Source organism: Pteronotus mesoamericanus, unplaced genomic scaffold, assembly GCF_021234165.1.
Source record: "Pteronotus mesoamericanus isolate MK-2021 breed Mesoamerican mustached bat unplaced genomic scaffold, CSHL_Meso_final contig_263, whole genome shotgun sequence".
Classification (NCBI taxonomy): Eukaryota; Metazoa; Chordata; class Mammalia; order Chiroptera; family Mormoopidae; genus Pteronotus; species Pteronotus mesoamericanus.
Genome location: NW_026555112.1, coordinates 5562637 through 5584831, shown reverse-complemented (window position 1 = coordinate 5584831; position 22195 = coordinate 5562637). Strand labels below are relative to the sequence as shown.

The 22195-nt window shown below is 46.8% G+C and overlaps 1 protein-coding gene across 2 annotated transcripts in view; it reads right to left on the bottom strand.

Moving 5' to 3' along the window:
• Positions 1-21326, bottom strand: part of APPL2 (adaptor protein, phosphotyrosine interacting with PH domain and leucine zipper 2) — a 41049-nt gene extending 19723 nt beyond the window's left edge. For both annotated transcript variants that reach the window (XM_054574590.1, XM_054574591.1), the window contains exons 1-5: positions 21164-21326; positions 13712-13810; positions 5742-5801; positions 5117-5188; positions 998-1085 (exon numbers count right to left, since the gene is read on the bottom strand). In XM_054574590.1, the coding sequence (XP_054430565.1) occupies positions 998-1085; positions 5117-5188; positions 5742-5801; positions 13712-13810; positions 21164-21217 (373 nt within the window). In that variant the 5' untranslated portion in view covers positions 21218-21326. The remainder of the gene's footprint in view (positions 1-997; positions 1086-5116; positions 5189-5741; positions 5802-13711; positions 13811-21163) is intronic.
• Positions 21327-22195: the final 869 nt, after the last annotated feature.

The window sequence follows — 22195 nt, the reverse complement described above, 5'->3', positions numbered from 1 at the left end:
GTGGCCAGGTACTATTCACGGAGACCAGGAGGAAGAATGTGAGCTCTGATTCTTCAGCCCCGAAGTGTTTTAGTTCATCTTTCCTCAGAATGCTCCCAACTACATCCAAATCCCAGGAATTTCCCATCACTGCCATTTTAACATCTGACAAAGGAATAGGGGGTGCTTGTTTTAACAAAAATACCGAGGCGATCTAGTGTGCTGTACTTGCAACGAGGCAACACCAGTAACTATTACTCCATGTGTGCATGATAGCCATCACACACAAAGCTGGCTAAACAAAGTCCAAGACCAAAAAAAGCCCCCAAAGATCAATGAGAGCAAGGAGTGTTCAAGGTTAAAAACTTAAAAACTCAGGTATCTAAAGTAAAGTGGTATTTTCTACTTTAAAACTCCCTATTTTTAGTTTGTTAAAGCAAAGCATTTTTACATGTTTTATATTGCTTTTCAATTTACCTCAAAACTGACTCCAGCTTTTCAATCTCTCTTCGTATTATTTTTACTCTTTTTCTGATACTGTGCTACTTTCTGACTTTCTCTTCTGGCATTTTTCCCTATTTCTCTCTCAACTTTTTACTTCCTATTGGAGCAGAGTTGTGACGTTTTTCCTTACCAATTTTAAATAAGCTTTCTCGATATTTCTTGTGTTGCCCTCACTCAGATCACGGACTGGTATTGTTGATAAGTGAAAACAGCAGCAAAATGCCACCCTGCTGCCTCGGGCGGGGGGACGCATCGGTCCTCAGGCTGCCTCAAGGGCAGCCCGCACCAGCACTTCACATCTGCCCTAGTGTCATCCGAAAAGGGCACGGTTAGCCTGTGGCCTCCTTCCGGTGAGCCAAGACCACCATGAGGATTCACTAAAGGTTAAAAGGAACTGCTCAAAAGAAAAGGCATGTCTCAGGGATCCACACATTTAAAGAAATTAATGCATACAAATTATTATTAAATGAATTAATACTTTGAAGGTAACGGGCACTGAATTCAGTTACTCTACCTGTGAGATCCTTTTCTCGAAACTGTACAATGGGTAGAACCATTGTGTTTGCCAACTGTTTAGCCAGCTCTGTATGGAGAACATTAAGCTGAAAGAAAGAGAAATGTGTTGAAGAAGATTACATCCACTATACTGACACTGTCTTATTTCACCAAGGAACCACGCTGAACACTTCTGAGTGGTTAAAGAGCTCGGTTACATTTCCTTAGCAAATAAATACCCTCATCAAGCAGTAAATGATAGAGGCCTAGAGGTATTAAGAACGAAATGTGAGCCCTGTTGGCTGGAGCATCGTCATGTGCATGAAAAGGGCGTGGGTTTGATTCCCAGTCAGGGCACATGCGCGCATTGTGGGTCTGACCCCCAGTTGGGGTGTGTGCAGGAGGCTGCTGATCAATGTCTCTCTCTCTCTCTCTCTCTCTCTCCTTCTTCCCTCTCTCTCTAAAATCAATAAACATACCCTCAGATGCGGTGTGGAAAAAAAAAACAAATGTGTCAAGTTGGCTAAAGGAGTCTGAATCCACAGTTATTGTTTGTTTACTGTGAGAAATCGGATTCAGTGTCCTCAGTCTAAGCCACACCCACCTGGGGAATGCCAACGCTGGCATGTGCCTGCAGTGTACGCAGCTTACCGAGTGCTCAGCACAAGCCACCACTCTCCCAGGCCACTGTGAGCTCTGTCACTGTCAAGAGGGCTGAAGTCACTCTTCAAAGGCAGGCAGGCCTGCTGGGAACCTACTAACCCTAAAACTGCAGCCAGCTGCGGGCCTGGGAATCACTCTCTGGAGAGAGGGAGCGCGCCACTCACACAACTCAGCCAGACTCCAAGCCTCTGCTCTTTAGAAATGAATCTTTCTAAGAACAACAAGCCCATGCAAAAGTGATCCTCCACACAGATCATTTTAACAGCTCCTGGTTCTTTCTGCCTTTCTACCTCAAGGCCTTACTAAACCCTGTCATTGTCAGTGGTCAAGGGAAAATAAAAATGGTCTCCATCAGCACTACCATCTGGAGCATTTTGTAACACAGCTTCGCGTGCTTGATACCATTTAGCTCCTACCTGCTCTGTGAGTTGGGTACTATTTATTATCCCCCTTTTACCAACAGGCAAGTAAGGCTCCCAGTCCGGAGAGCACATAAGTGGGACGACTGGGATTTTAATCCTGGGCTATTGGGATCCACGAGCCACGTTCCTCCCTCTCCACTGTCTGAGTCAGAGTTTATCTTCCGCAACCTCAAAGCTGCCGGAACTCCAAATGTTTGGCTGTCCAGACGCCGGCCATGAACATAGAGGAAAGAATTCTTCCCCAGGGCCCCAGACTTTCCGAGATCATGGAGGATGTTCCGGGGTTCCTGCTGGGTGAATAGGGGGATCACCCAGCAGGCGTTTTCTGAAGTAAACACATGGCAAAGTTCCTTTCAGCAGCGATGGCAGTAACACATGTGCCCCTTCTGCACAGAGATCCCCCCCCCCCCGCCGGTACGACTGGTCCTTCAGGGCGGTGCCTGCAGAGGCTGCTTTGATAAACTTGCCTAAGGTCAACAATTTGCCAGGCAAGGAGCTGGAGGCCAAGCCGGCCCCATTCCCCCTGTCTTTCAGTAAAGCTGAGGCATGGCAGCCTTACTCAGCTGGGAACGCACGAGGACAGTCATGCCAACAAATTAGCCATCAGAATAGAATGCGTTAGTGGTTGTCCCCGAATAACTTCAATAAGAAATGTACTGTTTTTTACTAACACTTAATTGATGAAAGTCAGCAAATATACCTACTATGTATGTAAAGATTAAGTGAGCTCTGTGCTCAATGATGATATACATTCTTTCACTTAATCTTTATAATAACCCAATTAAGCAGGCTTTCCACTGCTGCCATTTGCTGGTGAAGAAACCACAACTCAGGAAGATTAAGTGGCTTTCCAATGATTATTCACTTCAGGAATGGCAATTTCCTAGATACTCATTCTCTTCCTCATTTCTTCAGGTTCAAAGGGTGTGTGTCATCAGCTTTGTGCTTTGGGGCTTTTGAGAGGTATGGGACAACCGTTTCGAAAAACAGTGCCTTCACGGAGCAAGGCGGACAGGGCATGGACTGCCTCTTGGCACTTCAGCAGCGTCCAACAGAAAAAGGGGACAACACCTTCTTCCTTGCGTGGCTACTGCGATAAAGCAATAACACGGAGAGAACACACTCAGAGCAGAGCTGAGGGCCTGACGCCCGCTCGGCAAACGGGACCCGTAATTATAATGACCTCCTGTCCCAGGCGCACTGCAAGGAAGCGACCTAGACACCCTGCTTCTGGGGAGACCACCAAGGACAACGACCTCCACACGCCTATTACCCAGGAGACCTGCTTCCAAGGCACTCTATTAAATATATGCTGCACAAACCTGAACTTTTAGTTGGAGTTTTCTTGAACTACTCAGTCACATTACTTGTCTTAGGAATTTTTTAACCTGGGGTCGGCCCAGCTAGAGAAAATAACCTCAAGAACTAGTCTTCTCTTCCTCCATGAGCTCGCAGCTTTTACTCACAGTCGTTACATAGAAGGAAACTTCCAGGCTCCATGACACCACTCACACCCTCGCTCTTCCAGGCCTCTGTCCTTTGGGGACGCCTCACTCTCCACGAAGCTAACAGTCACTCCGGCCCATGAAAATATGGTTGTGATAAATATCTTAAACTGGGGATCTTGGTTCCGGGGCTTTGACAACTACCCCTATTTCCTTAGCCACTCTCTTCTAGTCAGGAAAACACACGCCTTCAGCAGGTGCTGTCTTTGCTTCTCCCCCTGGGTTATCTATTCACTGTTAATTAATAAACATTCTTCTCCACATTTTCCAAAAGAATTACTTTTTTGCTCCTCTCTAATTACATTTTCCATCCATTTTAACACATATTTTGAAGGAAGTCACAGCAGTGGCATAGAGGACAAAACTCCAAAAGAACCAATCGACGTGTCTGTTACATCACCACTGCCCAGAACAGCATCTGCTAAACAGCAGGTGGGCAGTCATGCTTGTTGAATGAATAACGACTTTTTGGACTAATTTCCTGAATGAATGAAAATGCCATCAGTACAATTTTATAGGAATATTAATTTCTTGTTTTATAAACTAAAGACAGTGTCTACTTCATATGAAGGATTCAACAGTTAAGTGGCACCTGCATATTCTCCTTTTTGCTTATTCTTTATCTTGATTTTCTATGACAAGCTTGCAAACTCCCTGAGATAGGAAACAGTTTATTCCTACCTAAGTTTGCAGAGGGATCTGCCCAGCATCAGTTGCATCTGAGCTCTCTTTTTACAATTAAGATTTATGTACTCCATTCCTACAATAATAGCTGTTTTCTACAAATCTTCCAAGTGTAATATACAATACAGCTACAAGAGCAGTTGTATGAAACCCTTTGGAGTAGGCTGAATCGTGCCTCTTGCCCCACCACAAAAAAAATATCCACACAGAACTAGTAAATATTTGAGAAATGGTCTTTTAAGAGGTAATGAAGGATCTTGAAACAGGGTCATCCTGGGCTATGCAATGACAAGTCTCTTTATAAGAAGAGAGGACACAGACAGGAGAGAAAAAGCATGGGGGTGAGGTGACGTCGGGGGACAAGGCCGTGTGAAGCCAGGGGCGGGGACTGGAATGATGCAGTCACAAGCCGAGGGACATGTGGAGCCAGCAGAAGCCAGAGGAGGCCAGGAGGGATCTTCCCCGGGGAACCTTCAGAGGGAGCATGGCCCTGCCGAGGCCTTGACGTCACACTTCTGGCTTCTAGAACTGTGAGGGAATGAACTTCTAATGTTTTAAGCCACCTACTTGTAATTTATTACAGCAGCCTTGAGAGATGATTACTTCCTCCTTAGGAAACTAAATTCTTGGAAATCTTTCTTTTGGTCTATTGTTTGTATATGCCAAAGCCCTTCCCCTCAAACCAGGAACAAACATGACAGTATACAGCCTCCCTGATGAGGCAAACCTTCAACTGTCAACAGGTTGAGATAAAGTCTCAGATATTTAAGTAGATACCTAAAAATGGAAAGTAGACCAACGTAAAAACGAAAAGACAGTTCAAAAACAGAATCAAAAAAAAGTTTTACCATATTGCCATCTTACCTCATCCACCACTTTGGAAAAATAGTGAAGCGTAGAAATTACTTCTTCATCACCTTTGCCAAGAGCAAAATTCTAAAACCAAAGAACAGAAGAGCCAGGTGTTGACCGAACGCTGGGAATTCGGCACCACAGCATCACCCCACAGCACACACTCTCTGCACCGGCTTCCTTTCTTCCCCACTTCAGAGCGTCTGATGGCAGAACAAGCCTTGTTCTGCCCCCACAAGGCACACGACCGCCCCTCCCGAACTGCTCCTCCGTTGGCCATCACCTTTCTGCTCAGACATCGTGGTATATCTTTGAGTTTACTTCCTGGAGTTGTTAGTGTCAGTTCACCTGTAGTCCCTCAGTGACTATGAACCCTCCCTCAAGGGCAGCTCATGACTCCTGTAGGCTAATATGACTACAGCATACAGACTTTGAGATAACCACCAGTTAGCCTTTATCAGGGGAAAGAAAAAGGAAAGAAAAAAGAAAAAAATGGACTATGGAAAAAAGAGAGGGAGAGCGGGCAGGAGGGAGGATGGAAGGTCTCTAAAGAATGCCTTTGGAGAATTTCTTTTAAACAACTCCAGCTAAGAAAGCCCTGGGCACTGCATCATATGCCTCATAACTATCAAGTTACCTGTTTTTCATATGCCAGGAGTTGCTTAGAAAGCTGCTGAGTGGCCAGGCACATTTCATTCTGCGTGGAGAAGAGAAACGCAAGTAAGACTTTGTCCACTGCACACAGTTGCTGAAAAATGGCACCTCAGAGAATTTCTTAAAAATACGTCTGCGTAAAATGATCATTTTGTTCAGAAATTATTTGGAAAAACAAAATCAAAGGTTAAAGCTTGCCCCCACCCCCCACACCACTTACAAATGACTGCCCCTTCTGGTTTTTGAGCTAATAAACAAATGTAGTGATCAATTATAACACGATCAACAAAGACGTGGTCCCTGTCCTCCTGGGGCTTACAGAGGAAGCAGATATCAAAAAACAGTTACCAGCAAAATGAGGACCGCAAAGGAAACACTGCCTGCAGTAGGGGTTCTGAGAGGACGACCCAGAGGGTCTCTACGGAAGAGATATTTAAGCAGATCCCGAAGAAAGATTAAAAGTTCGCCCTGGGAACAGCTTTCCGGACGGAGGGACCAACACGTGGGCAAAGCGCACGGCCTGGTGGAGGAGCTATAGCGCGGGGCGCAATGGGGACAAGGGGCGCAGGGCACGGTGGTGGGACGGGGCTGCCAGGGCCGCCAGAGCGAGGGCACGCAGGACTCGGTGGCCCAGGTATAGACTTTATTCTAAGCGCAGCGGGAACTGAAGCAGCACCAGGCCGTGATCAGGCTGTACCAAACTCCGAGCGCGGCCTGGGTAATGATGGATGTAACACAGAAGCAGAGCTGCCTGCGTGGGGAAGCCCACTTTGTGCCCGTTTTCACCAGCCAATACTGTCCCTTTTCCTCTTCTCCTTCCCACCCCTCTAGTCTCCGGCTGCGCAGCCATTTTCTACAGCTACCCACCCCCACCCTGACCCCCATCAATGCACCCAGCCTAGAAAATGTGTCTTCTGTTTCCAAAGCTCAGCGGAAGCTTCTCTTCAGATTCAGGGCTTATTCCTGACAGCAGGGCAGAGCCACCAGGTCTGACCGGGAGCAGATGGGGGCAGGGCGCTGGCCTGCCTCGGCCTTGGCCTCGGCCGTGGCCTCCACTTACTTTCTAACTCTCCTGGGTTTGCTGTTCCTTTGAGAAAGGACTGAGCTCCCCAGGGACTTGTTTTATTCTTCATGGTCCTCCTTTGCCAGACCCAGTAGCGCCTAATCCAACTTTTTAGGACCCTCTCCACAGACCCTTCCCCTGGTTTCCTTCATCCGCCCCAAGGACAGGCATTAAGAGACCCTGAAACGTGGCTCTCTCCCTTTTTCCCAGAATAGAGTCAGGCGAGTGTAATACACATTCCAGGCGTCGGCACCGTCTGGGGTGCCGCCCCTTTCGCAGCTGGCCAGAGCTGGCGGCCGAGAGGGAGGCAAGTGGGCAAGTCCACCAGCACTGCCAGGCACCCAGGCACGGACGGGCCGTGCTCCCCGGCACACAGCAGGCACCCGACAAATGCTGGATGAACGACTGGACGAACAAGGTCAGAAGATTCATCTAAATTCCAAGTTTAAAACAATCCCCGGGATCGTGGTGTGAGGAGAAAAATACCGCCTAATCCTACAAGGAAACATCACAAATGGCGGCGGGGGTGGGGGGTGCGGAATACAATGCAAGGACTGGACAGGGATGAAGCAAGAGCCAGGACGCAGCCCGCTGTCATCTTCAGCAGTGCTGTTTTGAGGCTCAGAGTGCGTGGGAACCGGAGTCTTAGCCCACCCACTGGGCTACCTCTCAGCTACACCAGCAGCTTTACTCCTCTGAGTTATCAGCACTGGGATTAAGGTGGATCTGTTCAAGCTCCCTGGGCATGTGCCTGGGGCAGCACCATGCAGACTATGCTCTGCAGACCCACAGGATCCCCCCCACTCCCCACAATAGCAGCAAAGATCTACAGAGCACTCAGTTCATGCCAGAGGCCACAGAGTGCATTCCAGCACTATCTCGTTTAATTCTGACAGCCCTGTAAGGCAGGTTCTAAGTATTAACTCAGTTTTACAGATGAAAAAGCTGAGGCACAGAGAGGTTAAGCCGCTTGCCCAAGGTCGCCCAGCTAGTCAGCAGCTGGGCTGAGACGCGAAACCAAGTCTGATTCTAAAATCCACAATCTTAAACGCCACTCTCTAAGATCCCAAGTCCTGCCGAGAGACCGTTGAGAAGGTCTCTGCTGTAGACTGGAGTTGACAAACCTTTCCTGTCAAGGGACAAACAGTCTTTACTCTTGGCTTGTGAGATACATGGTCTCTGTCACAACTGCTCGACTCTGCTGCTGTAGCATGAAAGCAGCCTTGAACAACCTATAAGCGAATGAGCGTAACTTCATTCCAATAAAACTTTATTTACAAAAACAAGTGGCCAGCCCGAGGGCAGGATAACGCTGATCCTGCTTTAGACAGTAACTATTTCAGAAGAGCCACTTTTCTGCCACGGTTCCCTCAGGAGGTGCTCTATTAAGCTACAATATTTCATATTCAAGGAACGTTTTCTACTCTTCGAATTCATTCTTTTTTATTTTTTAACGTAGGTTAAGTCTAAAATATTGCTCCACATTCTCTGTAGCCTTCAAGGACTGGCCAACAGATGTGATAACCATCCTCCCTGCCTTCAAAACAAGCAAGGGCCACAGGCTGCCTGAAGTCTCCTCCTCTCTAGAGGTAACTGGCCAGCGCTCCACATGCAATGGAAAACTGGCCAGGGAGCTGCCAGCATCTCGCTGCACCAGGCTAAAGCAGAGGGCATGTGTCTGCCGCTCACACAACCCACTGAGGCGCAGGGAAGAAGGCCGCACAACACACAGCAGCTGCTTTCCAAACTGCTCTGTACAACGGACGCTGCCGCGCCTCTCCTAGGAATCCCGGACGAGAACACTGTGTACATTCCATGTGTGTGTGATTCCAGGCAGCAAGGTTCTGTTCTCCCAGCATGATTTCACTGGGAACAAACCAGAAGTAAAAAAATGGCCTGCCACCTGTCCTGAAAAGAAACGCACCTTTCCTGTACAGAGCACAGCACAAGAAAAGTCTTTGAACTAGACCAACTGAAATCTGACTCAACGTAAGGTACTGCATGCAAAGGTTTTATGAACTGCTTTACCAACACCAGCTAATTAATCCACACCCTCTCAGGTAGCTCTGCACAATTATCTCTGCAACAAGACTTGCAAAACTGGAGCTTGAGTAAAGAGTAAACATTAGTAATCACAACCATAAAAATAGCCGCTGCCATTTATTGAGTCCCTCCTAGTGCTCGACACTGCTATTACGGGTTTTTCATATATTATCACATTTAATCCTTACCATGCACCTAGGAGTTAGGGATTACCAGAAAGGATGATGACTTTCTAAAATCACACAATTTGTAACTGGCAAGGCAAAGACTCAATTCAGATCTGGCAGACTCGCGATCTGAAGCTCCAGTTCTTAACACCGTGCCATTCCGGGCCAAAGCCCCCAGCTGTGTCTAGTTAGCCCTCCGGGGCCAGGCCCCATTGGGTCGATGGTAGGAAGGTAAGCCCCATACTTTTGCTGTGGTCCAGCAAAAGTGGTGGCCTGAAGCTTAGATTCATAGTGGGTTTCCGTGGACAAGCTTCCTTGGCCACTCTGGAATAGCTCTCTGGTTGCTGTCTACGCTACTGGATGACTCCTCAGAATCCTTTAAAAAGATGACCCAATGAGGGGTCTCCTCGCAGGCTCTCCCAGGTCACACAGAACCTTCCGAGGCTGTCGCCATGGCAGGAGGGCCAGTGGTTAGCAAACCTGAAAGGGAAACTGAGGTTTTGGCAAAGGAATGTTTCTCTTACGGTGGCACAGAGCGCTCCTAACCACAAATGTCACCTGAAACCCCTGCAGACGCCACCATCCAGGGAGAGTGTGAATGGGGAGTCTGGGGGGGGCGGCCGGGGAAACCCACTCGAGTCACGTTGCGATTTGCTTTTGCTTTGAGCTATACCAAGTATTCGCCCGAACTGCTCCCTAGATCCAAGTGGCTGAGAGTCACATCTACCAGTGTTTACCACACATCTGGGGTCATGGGTCGCTCTGGTTCAGGAGACCTCGAGGTGGGAGGCACATGGGGAGGAGGGAGGAGTGCGGCGGGAACGGAGGTAGAGCGCTGAGTTGGGGGCAGCCATGGTTCCTGCGGCAGCAGGGAAGCCCTGAGGGGCTTGGGCAAAGGGAGACAAGATGAGACGTGAGCTGAAGGAAAGGCATGACTGGCTGTGGTGGTGAAGAAACACTGAAAGGAGACAATGGCATGAGGGTCAGGAGACACTGGAAGAAGTCAAGCGAGAGACAGAAACGGGCCTGAGCCCGAACCACCAAGTGGGGAAGGTGGCAGAGATCTGCGGGGTGTTCCTGGGGCAAAAACAACAGCGTGTTCTAAGTGGGGAAGGAGGAGGAGCCTAAGAAAACTGGGCTCTAGCCTGGATGATGGATGGATGACAATGCCCCTTGCCAAGGACCCGAGGTGGGGACAGGTTTGGGGCCAGGCATGGTGCTGGGCATTGGACGCAAAGAGAATCTGCTCTCTGGGAGCTCGCAGGCCGCAGGGGGACAAGGAAAGCCCACTCGCTGCACCTGAAGTGCGCCGGCTGACAAGTGCACTCTGGCCAGGAAGGGAGGCAAGTTAGAAAGAAAAGGTGTCAGATACGTCTCAGACTTCAGGTCAGTCTTAAAAGCCGGGAAGACCATTTGCCAGGGGAGGGTTGATGGGGCTGCCTGGCAGTAGGAACAGCACAGCAAAGCCTTGAGATGTGTAGAGGGCCCGACACATTCTAGAACAGCCAAAGGGGAGGCTGACACTCAGTGCATGAAGAGCTTTGAACTCCTCACTGAGTTTAACATCTGCCGCAGTTACAGGCAACCACCTAAGCACCTGGAGCCAGCGAGGGAAGGGACGTTTGGACGGGATAAATTCAGCAGTTGGGTAGAGGAGTGGCTTCAGGGAGGTGAAAGACACCTCCCTGAAGATGGTAAGGCTGTTTGGGTCCACGCTGCAATAGCCCAGGAAAGAATATATGTACAGTTGCACCTCTTCAGACACTATGGAGGTTCTTATTTAGCCAGTAGTTTGAAACACAGCAGATCTAAGTAACTTGTCTCTGCTTTGTGAATGCCTGAGAAATGTGCACAGCTCCCACCTTTCAGATGACCTACAATGGAGTACTCCGTTTCCACCTGTGCAAAGGCGCGTCTGACAGTGAAGAAAAGACCGGGCATGACTCCAGGGACCGCGTCTAAGTGCTGAAGGCGGCTTACAGGCTACAGCTTCGTTCTAGCACTTCAGCCAAATAAAATTTAAGATCTCTCCGACAATCAGCAAAACTGCTCACAAAACTTTCCTCTAGCTTTTCTTGCCCTTCCCCTTCATAAGACTGATGTATGAAGGGCATTTGCTATCTCAGGATACAGAAATGTACCACGTCGCCTGATTAAAGTACCTTTTATGAACACGTATCATTGATCAGCAGTGTAAACCTGGTTTTTAAAATATAATGAAAAATTACATCTTGCTAAGTACCTGCTTTCAAAAATAAAATTATAAAACAGTATTAATCTAATTCAACAGAGCCAGGTAAAAAATATTTCAGAAACAATGTTTCTCTAAGTTATATTTAGGGAAACATAGCAGAATGAAGACATTGAGAAACAGAAACATACATATACCAATCAAAGGGAAGTTAGAAAGGTTTCCTTTTTAAAATTAAATTAAGCCTTTAATAAACCTGAGACACCCACCGGCCCCGACCAGCTGATCGGAATGCCACTGACCCCTGTGTGAGGCTGTCACCGAGGCCGGCGGCACTGACCAGATGTTCCCGTCAGCCTCCGCTGCAGGAAATGCCGAGGCAGGAGGAAGGCTTTCTGGCCGGGAGGAGAGCCCATGTGATGATCATCTGGTGTGAATTAAAAGCCAAGTTACAGCCTCTTGAAATGCAAGACCCACTTAACTTTGGCAAAACGTAGTTTTCTGGCTCAAAAGACAAAACGCGGAAGAAAGTGCTTGAACATCAAGTAAACGATTCTGACAGATAAGGAAAGGTAGAGGAGAGACTCTTGGGAGTAGCAGAGGCTCAGTCCCTGAAGTCTTGGGGCTCTGACACAATACTTTAAACAGAAAAACAAATCATTTAATGACGGTACTTAAATTACTGAATAGCAAGCAAGTTCAGGTACAAGCCCAGTAAAAACATCTTATTTCTTACATTTTGAATATTTAGGGGAAAATACAAAACACACAATATAAATAAACAGGGCTTAAAAAAATCGACAAAGTATGTCCCCAGGTTCTGAAAGTCTTACCAACAAACACGCAAAATTACAAATGAGCACAGTTCATTTGGTCATTAAAATTAGTTCCAATTCATAAGCTACACGCGTAATACAGTAAAGTCTGCAATTCTGTAGCTCTGGCCTAACCTCTGGCTACGAACCTTCAGCAAGATCTCTCTCCCCACTTGGCTGTCGCACGGACATCTCGAAATCAGCCTTTCAGGAGAGCGCTGCTGCCGTCCCAACCAGTACACACACACCCTCCTCCTCTTCCTGTGTCCTCTCAACCATCCACAGCAGATATTCAGGTCAAAGGCCTGGGCTTCCCTCAGTCTTCCTCTTCCCACCAGATCCCTTCTCTTCCTCCTAGTCACTGATCCGCCTCCCACACACCTCTGAAACTCATGCACTTCTTTCCATCTCTACTGCTGCTCGCCCAGCGCAGCTATCATCCCCACGCTTAGCAGTTAAGGGTTCGGGCTTTGACTTCAGGCTGACTTGCTCTGCCATGTATCAAGGGCCTGAACTTGGACAAGGTACTCATCATCAGAATCCTTAAGTCTCCTGACCTTTAGGAAATGAGGATAACAACAATACCCAGCCCAGAATTGTTGGGGAATTTAAATGAAATGATCCATGTAAGAGCCCCTGAAACCGTGCTTGGAAGCTACTCAGTATTCAATAAACCTCACCTAGCACAACCATCTTCCCGTGAGGCGCCCAGTGCAATTCTGGGTCAGCTGACGTTCTCTCCTAGCACGGTTAACATTCTTAGGTAATTGTTTTGTCTCTCTTTCAACTCAGCTCTAAGCTCCGTAATGGCAAGGATTGAGTCTTCTTCTCATATGACATGAATAAACGACTAATAAAACACTGAGAATACATGATTATATATGAGTATTAAGAGCTATTTAATAATGACTCTACGTGAGTGTTAATATATATTGTTATTAAATACGAAATGTGCTATTTCTTTAGAGATCATCTATGAGAAAAAGAAACATTAACATGTATAGGTTTAAGTCAGCAAAAAAATCAATAATCAAAGGAATCGGCTACCACAGTATTCCGATATATAACAATGAATTTTATTTTTAAGTACCTCTCAAGTCTTCTCTTAGAAAGTAACATACATGAGCACTTCTTGATCTTAAAAAGATTCACTTTTGCTACTCAGCAATTTATTTTCCATGGTTTTGCAAGCCAGAGATATTTGTTCCTCAAAACAAAGAAGCCACCCAATAGTTTCAGAACTGTGACTCAAGTCTTTTCAGAGGAAGCGCTTGAAAAAACATCTCTACCCGCCTGCATTGACATCTAAGACTGCTCATTTATGAGAAAGACAAAGAGCATGTGTCAGAATACTGAACCCACTCATTCACAAGTAGGAAGAGGAGACTCCAATGTTTCCCTTTGGGGTTGAATTTTTAAAAAAAAATTAAAAGCAATGATGTGGTCCCTCTCTACCGGTTCTACTAGCTGCAGGGAAATTACTCTTCCTTTAGCAAGAAAACAGATCGTCCTCCATTTTTGAAGGTGAACTGGAGTGAGAACAACAATTCTGATTTTATTTCAGTATTTCAAATGGTGTTAATCTGACTCAAATTTCTCAACCCCCTTGAGTTCCAGATGAGGGCAGAGGGCCCCTCCTCTGTTCCCCTCTGGGAGGGGGGTACAGCAGGGTACCTGGGCTCCGTAGACGCGCTGCATCGCCTGCAGCAGCTGGTTGGTGTAGTCCGTGAGGGTGCCAGCATCTTCTTCAAACACGCTCAGTAAAGAGCGAGTCTGCAAGGAAAGAAGAAAAGAGGTCAATTTCATTTCTAAGTGGAAAAGTTATAAAGGAGGTTGAAAACACACACACAGAAATGGGGGGAGAAGAGGGCTGTTCCCCGGTTTTATTTTTATTGGTGCTGGTACAAGTTGATTCCTACAGCTTTAACTTAGGACTCATTTTCTAAACCTTTAGACTACAGAATAGGGACAAATAATACAATTTGAGTACTGCGGCTAGAAAAGGAAAGCCAGTTTTTAAAAGATTAAGACTCGGGGCATATTATCTCTCTCAACTTTAGCTTCTACCTAAGCACCAGTTACGTCCACCCAATAAAAGACAGGGTTAAAAGGGCAGCCTCTCCCTTCAAGTCGATAAACTAAACACCATGCTAGCCCTGCCTGCATACCGGGGCGTGGACACCCAGCACTGCATCCTCCCAGCAGCTCACCATCTGCCTGGGTCTGCCGTCTTGCACATCTTGCACGAGTGTGTCATTCTTTCCTCCTACAGTACTACAGTCAACTTCCTTGTCTTTCATCATATAGTATCCAACCAATTTTCAAATTCACGGCTAGAAAATGTTGTGTACCCTGTGTCCACCAGTGTTAGATCTGGGCACAAAACTCAAATAGCGACTTAGTGAGGATTCTAGTCCAGTTAACTACTTAGGGCTCCGAGAGCAGTGGCAGTGTCGTTAGGTGAAAGGCATCTCCCATCTGACACGCGATGAGCACTAAGGAAATACTGATATATTGGGTAGTGTCTGAAGAAGTAGCAAGGCATCACCGAAGACACCGTATCTACTCAAGGGACTTTTGTTAATGTGCCCAGCACAGTGGGAATTTAAAATACTGAGTTAGTGATAAGAAGATAAATGCCTTTAGGAGGTGATACCAAAACACTTTACAAAGAATAATTAATTCATTAAAACTTGTTATTTCTTTTTCTAACCTACCTCAGGTAAGAGAGCAATAACTGACCCCAAAGCACCTCCATCAGCTTAATCAGGAACCTGGGCCTTTGGATTGCTCGTTCCACCCCTGATTTTGTTCCACAAATTCCGGTGTGCTTCACAGCAGCACACACTTACCCTGCCTTTGCCCCAGGTCATCCTTAAAGCTAAAAATACCTGCTCTGAGACCACTGTACTCTTTGGTACCAATCCTCATCCGCAGGACTAGAACGCCATGAGTAAGGAAAACGTAAGAGAGGTTTTTAAAAATCTCTCAGTGGGAATAAAACATCACACGGTGCATACAGCGTGTAACTTGTGGGTTAGAATGGAGTTCTTCAAACTTTTACAATTCAAATCCATAGCACAAAACGTATTTTACCAAACAATATCATTAGTGTGCGTACATAATGATTTTTTTCCTACTCTGTCCTGTTCCATTTGTAAACAAAAATCACAGTTGTGACCCACATAATAATCCATTAATGGATGTCAATTCATTAATAGATGAAAAACACTGGCTTAGAATTCTTCACTCCATCTCTGTGAAATACACTCTATGTGGGGGAAAAAACAACATTGTTACAAGACATGCTCAGAACCTACCCTGGGCGGTCTACCAGTCTCTGTCTTTTCATTTAGGCATGCACCTCTGCCTTCACCCAGCATCCGATGAAACCCCGGGCTGGGAGTTGAGGCTCAGGGGTGATGGGGACCAACTCTACATTCTCCAGAGGCTTAGTCTGTTGGCACCTCTCAAAGAATCTGGGATCACCTTGGGGCCCTGTCAGTCCTGGATCCAAATTTGTAGAGTTAATGAGATAATGAATGTACATGAAGTGCCTGCCAGTGCCTGACACACAGTGACAGCAAATGATATTGATTATACAGAAGATAATGCACCTTCACTGATGTATTCTGGCTGCTCAGGGCTTTACATGCACGATTTCAGCTGAACACGACGGCAGCGCTGTCATCCACGCGGCTATGGGGAAGTGCCATCTAAGGGTGCAGGACCCTTCCCTACCCACGGTGCCAGGACTGTGCGAGTCCACCAATCTTACGGTTCTGTTACCTTTCTGTGCTACAGCTAATATGTCTAGGAGAATGGGAAGGAGAGGGATGCAACTGGATCGAGAATATTTAACTCCTTTGCTACTACTGATATCCATTTAGTGGAGTGCTCTTCATGGTTTTTAATACTCTGAGGAATAAAACAGAAAGGATAAAAGAGAGGTAAGATGAAAAGGGAGGACTTGTGTAAATGTCCTCCACAAAGAAAGCAGACAGAAAACTAAAACTACCCTTTACTCTGTACCTGTGTGTCAGATGCTGTGCTGAGCACTAAGTATTTGTTACCTCATTTAATACTCCCAACAACTTTATGAGACAGACACCATGGTTACATTAAGCCTATTTTATAGATAATGAAACTGAAGTTAATCAAGGCTAGGACACTTGTTCAGCCTCCCATAGCTGGGAAGCAGCTGGGCAGGATGTAAAGCCCAGCCTGGCCTGCTGCCGGCAAAGGCCAAGCCTCCCCCGCTGCAGGAGGCTGCGTCCGCTCCCCAGCAGGGTGCGCGACCAGTGGGCATGCCCTTTGGTCCAAGGCCCACAGGCCCGCCTGGAGGCAGGATAAAGGCTGCCTGGAGCTGGCTTCTCTTTGGTCATCTACAGTCATGCTCTCACCTATAATAACTGCCAAAGAACCACATTGCAGATGTTGTTTTTTTCTTTATTTATACCTTGGACATATTTACCATAACACCCATTAAAACTAAAAGGAAAACTCCAATCTTCCCTTTTTAATTTAACTAGGTCATGATCTCGCCTGCAAAAAACAAATCCCCACCTATCTCAGACACTGTTTTGATTTTAAGGCAGGACAGTACGCAGCCAGGAAAATTCCTTGACAAGTGGAATGGGGAAACTGAGGCAGGTGGCTGATTCAAACCGGCCCCATCCAACACCCTGGCTTACCTGCCCTTGCGTGACCACTACCTTAAGCCCTCCAGACAATGACGTTCCGAAGTTCTGGTCGGCATCAGATAACCTTAGGAACAAAGCCTCGGGTCTGTTGACCACAGACAGAGTTTTAGTCAAACTAGAGATAACATCTAGGCCTCAGTTGTACTTCAGCTCCAGGCCCAGGAAAGCAGCAAAACCAGACTAAGCAACACGCTGGCTGACGTCAGGACCAGATGCAATGACTAATGCCCCCTAACCTAGCGCTGGCCAACCGCTAGAGACCACAACCCTGAAAGGACACACCTGGAAAGCCGATGAACAGTCTCTTGAGATCCTCCCCTGAGACCTCCCCTAAAATTCCCACTTTTATAAAACACTTAAAAACCCTTAAGGCAAAGGACCCAGTGCATGCTGTCCCCTGCGCCTCCGTGGCCCACTTCTTTCCTCAGGCATATAACTTTGCTTCCCCTCTCCTACGCTCTAAAGGCCTTTCTGCTGCTCCTGTAACTTGTTTCCTGAGTCAACACAGCCCAGCCAGCTCACTTCTCCTGCCTCGGGGACTCTCTTTCTAAAAGGCTAAGTCAACTTCTTGCGCTAGAGTTCTTGGCTCTGAATTCTTCCTTTGCTGAACTCAGGAACCAAGGTCTAACACTGCCCTTAGCAACATCACTTATCAGCTTCATATCTGCTTAAACTTTACGTTTGGAACAAGAGGAATGTTCTGAGACATAAGGAAGGAATGAGACCAATGACCAGGCAAAGGTGCACCAGTTCAAAAACTCTACAAAAAAGTCAGAAAGTGACTGGTCCATATCACTTATAAAGACAGTAACAGCTATCACTTATGGAGTTACTACGATATGGAGGCATGAAGACACTTTACATATGCTACCTGTTCTTCATAAGAATTCCATTAAGTACCTATTTTGATTCTAATTTTAGAGATGGCAAATCACAAGCTAAAAGAGGTTGAGTAACTTCTTAAGGTAACGGTGGCAGAATCAGGATCTGAATTTTATCCTTTTTCTACTATCCTACACTCTTGCCTGGCTAGAAACACAAAACCAAACACCCTATGGGGACAGCCTCAGCTCCACGTCATCCCTCTCTCTTAAAGAAACTGGGTGCTACCTAACTAAATAGTCCTAGACATTTTTTACTCAAGAATAGTCATCTAATTATAGAATGGTACAACTGTAATAGCTCTGATTGTAAAATACGTATATTTAAGTTATATGTAAGTATTTTATAATATAAAAACTATTAAAGGTCTTCTACCTATAATTTGGCAGAGGGAGAGAAATGTCTCAGTAGAGCCAAGTCTACTAAAAGAAAAAATGTACTCTAAACAAAGAGAACAGCAGATATAAACTTCTCCATCATGAAGGCATCACCACCAGGCTGTGTTTTGAAATGTCCTGCTTGACTGAGAGGCCTGGTTTGGTCAGAGAGGGCCATTCCCAGCTTGACTACTAACTGCATAATCTCAGAACTAAGTCTTTTATCTCTCTGTGCTTCAGTTATGCCAACTGCAAAGGAAACAAACAAAAAAATCAAAACCAAACAGCAAGCAATAGTGCTTTTGTCGTCAGCTTATCTCAAAAGCAGACAACTTACACAAAAGAGAGTAAGTGACCAAATATGAGCTGCAGCAGCTCAAAGCTACATTTGTGTCCCTATCACAGCAGCATCCGCACTGCACTGGAACGGCCGCTTTCCTTATCTGTCTCCGGGAACAGACTGTGAGCCAGTGGAGGGCAGGCACGCCTGTCTCCTTTGCCACGACTTGCCAGCATCTAGCAGTGCTGGGTGAGCAGCAGAGGCTCACTCGCAATCAGCAACGGAGACAAGTATCTCCATCCCTAAAACTCCACCTCGTATTTCAGAGGTAACCAGAAATAACACGTGTCCACACATAAACTGATCATATAAGACAACATGCAGGACTAAAAAGGAAGAAATAAATAGATGTGTTTAAGGTCAGGCGACTGCTTTTCAGCTCTTCCTGGGTCACTAAGTTCAAATACAAAAGCTTTTGTGCTTATTTAATGAAACCTATGCAACCAGGTTACTGGAGCAACCCTCATAACTACAGGACATAAAACTAGAGGAAGCAAACAATGGGTGGTTTCTTAGGACCTTTTCCTTTTAGTGAAATGGCATTTTAGGTCGCCGATGATAGAAGAGTCAGGTGGCAGGCAGCTGGGCTGACTTGAACAATACGGCAAAATTGCCGGGGTCCCAGTCCTAACTCTGTCACTTGATAGTGTGTGATCTTGGGCAAGTCATTCAACTTCTCTGTTCCCTGGAAATTCTAATAGAGCACCTACCTCAAAAGATTGCTGGGAGGATTGAGTGAATAAGTAAAGCTAAGTAAAGCATTTAGAACAGGGTGTGGCTCATAGAATGCATGTGGGATACAGGTGTTTGCTGTTGTTTTTATTCTTTACACATGAAATGACAGAGCTGGATTAGATGTCTTCCAGTTCCAAGTCTCTGGAGTCTCCTTGGCAGTGAAGCTGCAACAGGCACGTTCCCATACAACAGTGTTAAGTAAATAGGCTCTGATGATTACCAAAGACCTCTTGAAAGTTAGCATCCATTCAGCAGCCTTACCAAGATATCTAATAGGGTGACATGCAAGGTTCAAAAGCAATGACAAATTCCATTCCATTACATTAAGAGAAACACTAAAGAGGAATGACAATGCCTCTAAACCTCCTCTTCCACATATAAGCTCAGAGTTACAAACCGTGCTGATAGGATAAAATTTTAAGCTTCGAAAGCCCCTTCAAGATTACCTGCGCCATGTCTCTCATTCTGCAGATGAGAATAGTGATCCAGGATGGGGATAAGTGACTTGCTCAAATCACATGATAAGTAAGCATTAGAAGCCGCATTAGGACCCAGGTCTCCTGACTTGCCAGGCCTCTTTCTACTTCCTTCGAGCTAAGCAAATCCAGTGACCCACTCAGAAGTAATGCATATGCATCTACGTGAGAGCCAGAAATTGAAGTGACTTATCTGTCGGTGAGGACTGCATGGAAAATCTGTGCGATCTCCCTCACCTGGCTCAACCATCACTGAGCTCAGTTAGGAAAGCGATACACTTTTGCACCTCAGTTTCTACAACTTCAAAGCAAGTGGAAATCCTCGTTCAAAATGTTATTGTTAGAAATTCTACATTATTATCATCCATCCCACACAATATGTTTAAGAATGGATGAAATGACTTCTACCAAGGGCTGTGGTACCATAACACGCCAAATGTCTAGAGACTTCAAAGAGGCCTCTGAAAAGTCAATCAGACCAGCAGATGCCAATTAGAAAAAAACAAAACAAGACCAAAAACACCCCCAAATCACCCCTTGCTTACAATTCATTACAAAGAAATGGGCACAAGGCAACTAAGCCCACAGCCCTTTTGATTACTTCTTCTGAACTGGAGAGATGCAGAGTAGCTGCAGGTAGGCCCAAAGGATCATCCCGGGACTACAGTCCACGAAGAAGAAAAAGGAAAGGAACCGAAAAGAGAAGAGAAACTGTGCAAGGAAAAAGAGGTTAATCTCATTCTTATTTTCCAAGGGTTGAGACACCAGGGAATAAGAAGACTTATTTAAATATCCCAGGGACGCAGCACCAGGAAAACAGATATGGAGCTGGGGAAATGTTAATAGAGAACAAAAGTTCCCCGGGGACAGGCGCACTGAATTATGAACTAATGTCATTCTGCACTCATTTGCAATGTGTGCACCCCCAGCTTTCACCTGCAGAGCTCAAAGGACTTGCCTCTCATCTCTGAGGGCGCTAATGAAGCTCTGCCGACAAATGGGGCTCGTTTGTTAATTTTCTCTTCGCAGATGAGAAAACAGTGCCAAAGGGAGGCCTGGTACCGCTGGGACAGAGATCCGGGCTCTGCCTCCCATTCTGGCCCTAAATCCACCAGGTCCCACGACAACGTAACAGTAGCAGTAATAATAATACAGATGACTCCTTTCTTACTTACAATGCATCAGGCATTGTCTCTAACAACTTTACAGGCATTTGCTTATTTAATTCTAACACCCCTAAGAGGCAGGTATGATGATTATCCCTATTCCACAGATGACAAAACTGAGGCACAAAAAGGTTAAGTTCTTCGCCCGCAGCGCTCAGCAAGTAAGTGGTGGAGCCCGAGCTTAGGCCGGGCAGCCTCAGTTGCAGCCGACTTTTGGAAAGGGGTCAGAACACAAAGGCTCTGGCCACGGGGGGCTTGCCCGGGCTCTCCGGCTCCGCCAGAGGAACCCCGCTTCCCGGGAAGCCCGGGCTCGGGGCGTGGGGCCGGGCCTGCCCCCTCCTCGTCCCCGAGAGGACCCCAGCACTCCCTGCCTCCACCCCGGGCGGGCTGGAGGGGCCTCCCTGGCCTCAGCCCTCCGGAGAGAGGGATCGGGGAGGCAGGAGGTACCTGGGGGCTGTCCTGCAACGCCTCCTCCAGCAGCAGCTTGTCCACGGCGGGCATGGTGGACTGAGGGCCGGGTGCGAACGACTGAGGGGAGCACGCGCGGCCGTTGGAGCTGCTCCCTGATCTGGCTCCGGAGACAGGCGGACGCTCTGTGCCGCGAACGCCCCGCGCGCCCACGCCTAGCCATCTGCCGCCACCGCCCCCTCCCGCCCCCTCCGGCCCCCTCCCGCCCCCAGCCCAGCCCTCCGAGGAGCCGGATCAACAGGAAGTGTGGCGAGCGCCCGGCCTGGTACCGGAAGTGTGGCGCCCGCTTCCGCCGCGCCCACGCCTCAAGGGATGCGGCAGACCCTCCGGGACCCTCGCAGCTTCTTGACCGCCTGGAGTGTTAATATCCGCGCTCAAGGGCCTGGTACTTGTGCTGGTCAGTGCATACAAAGCCCAAGAAGAGAAACTCGAGGGCGGAGAGATAAGGTTTTATCTGCTTGTGGGTACCCAGAAAACTTTTGAACCGGAGCTAGGCGCGAACAGATTTTGCTGCCGTGACTCTTGCCATTTGTTTTAAGGGAAGGAAAACGCAACATTTTTTCTAGACAAATCGCAGTGCACCTCAAATAACTCAGAGAACAGAGCGGTCACCTGGTTTTAAGAAAAACCGGATCACTAAATCATGTGTGATATTCAGACGTAACCATTTTGGAAACCACAGCAATCTGGTTTGAGCAATAGGGTTAGGTCTTGTCGTCATGGTGTATGTTTAGTCATTTTAGAAAATTTCATAATCAGGTTTTTAGCATTGGAAAGTTTAGGTGTTCCAGTTCAGTGTTGTCATGTATAAATAAATTTTTTAAAAAGGGACCCAGAAAGTGAAGTGATTTGATCAAACAGCTAAGGAAAGCTAGAGGAAGGAGAGGAAGAAAGAAGAGATGGAGCCACGAGGGAAGACTGGCAAATTGAACTTGACGTTTTTCTTTATACCAAAGGCGAGGGTTTCTGAGTATCTTCTTTAGGAATCCATAGGATATGTCCAATAGAACA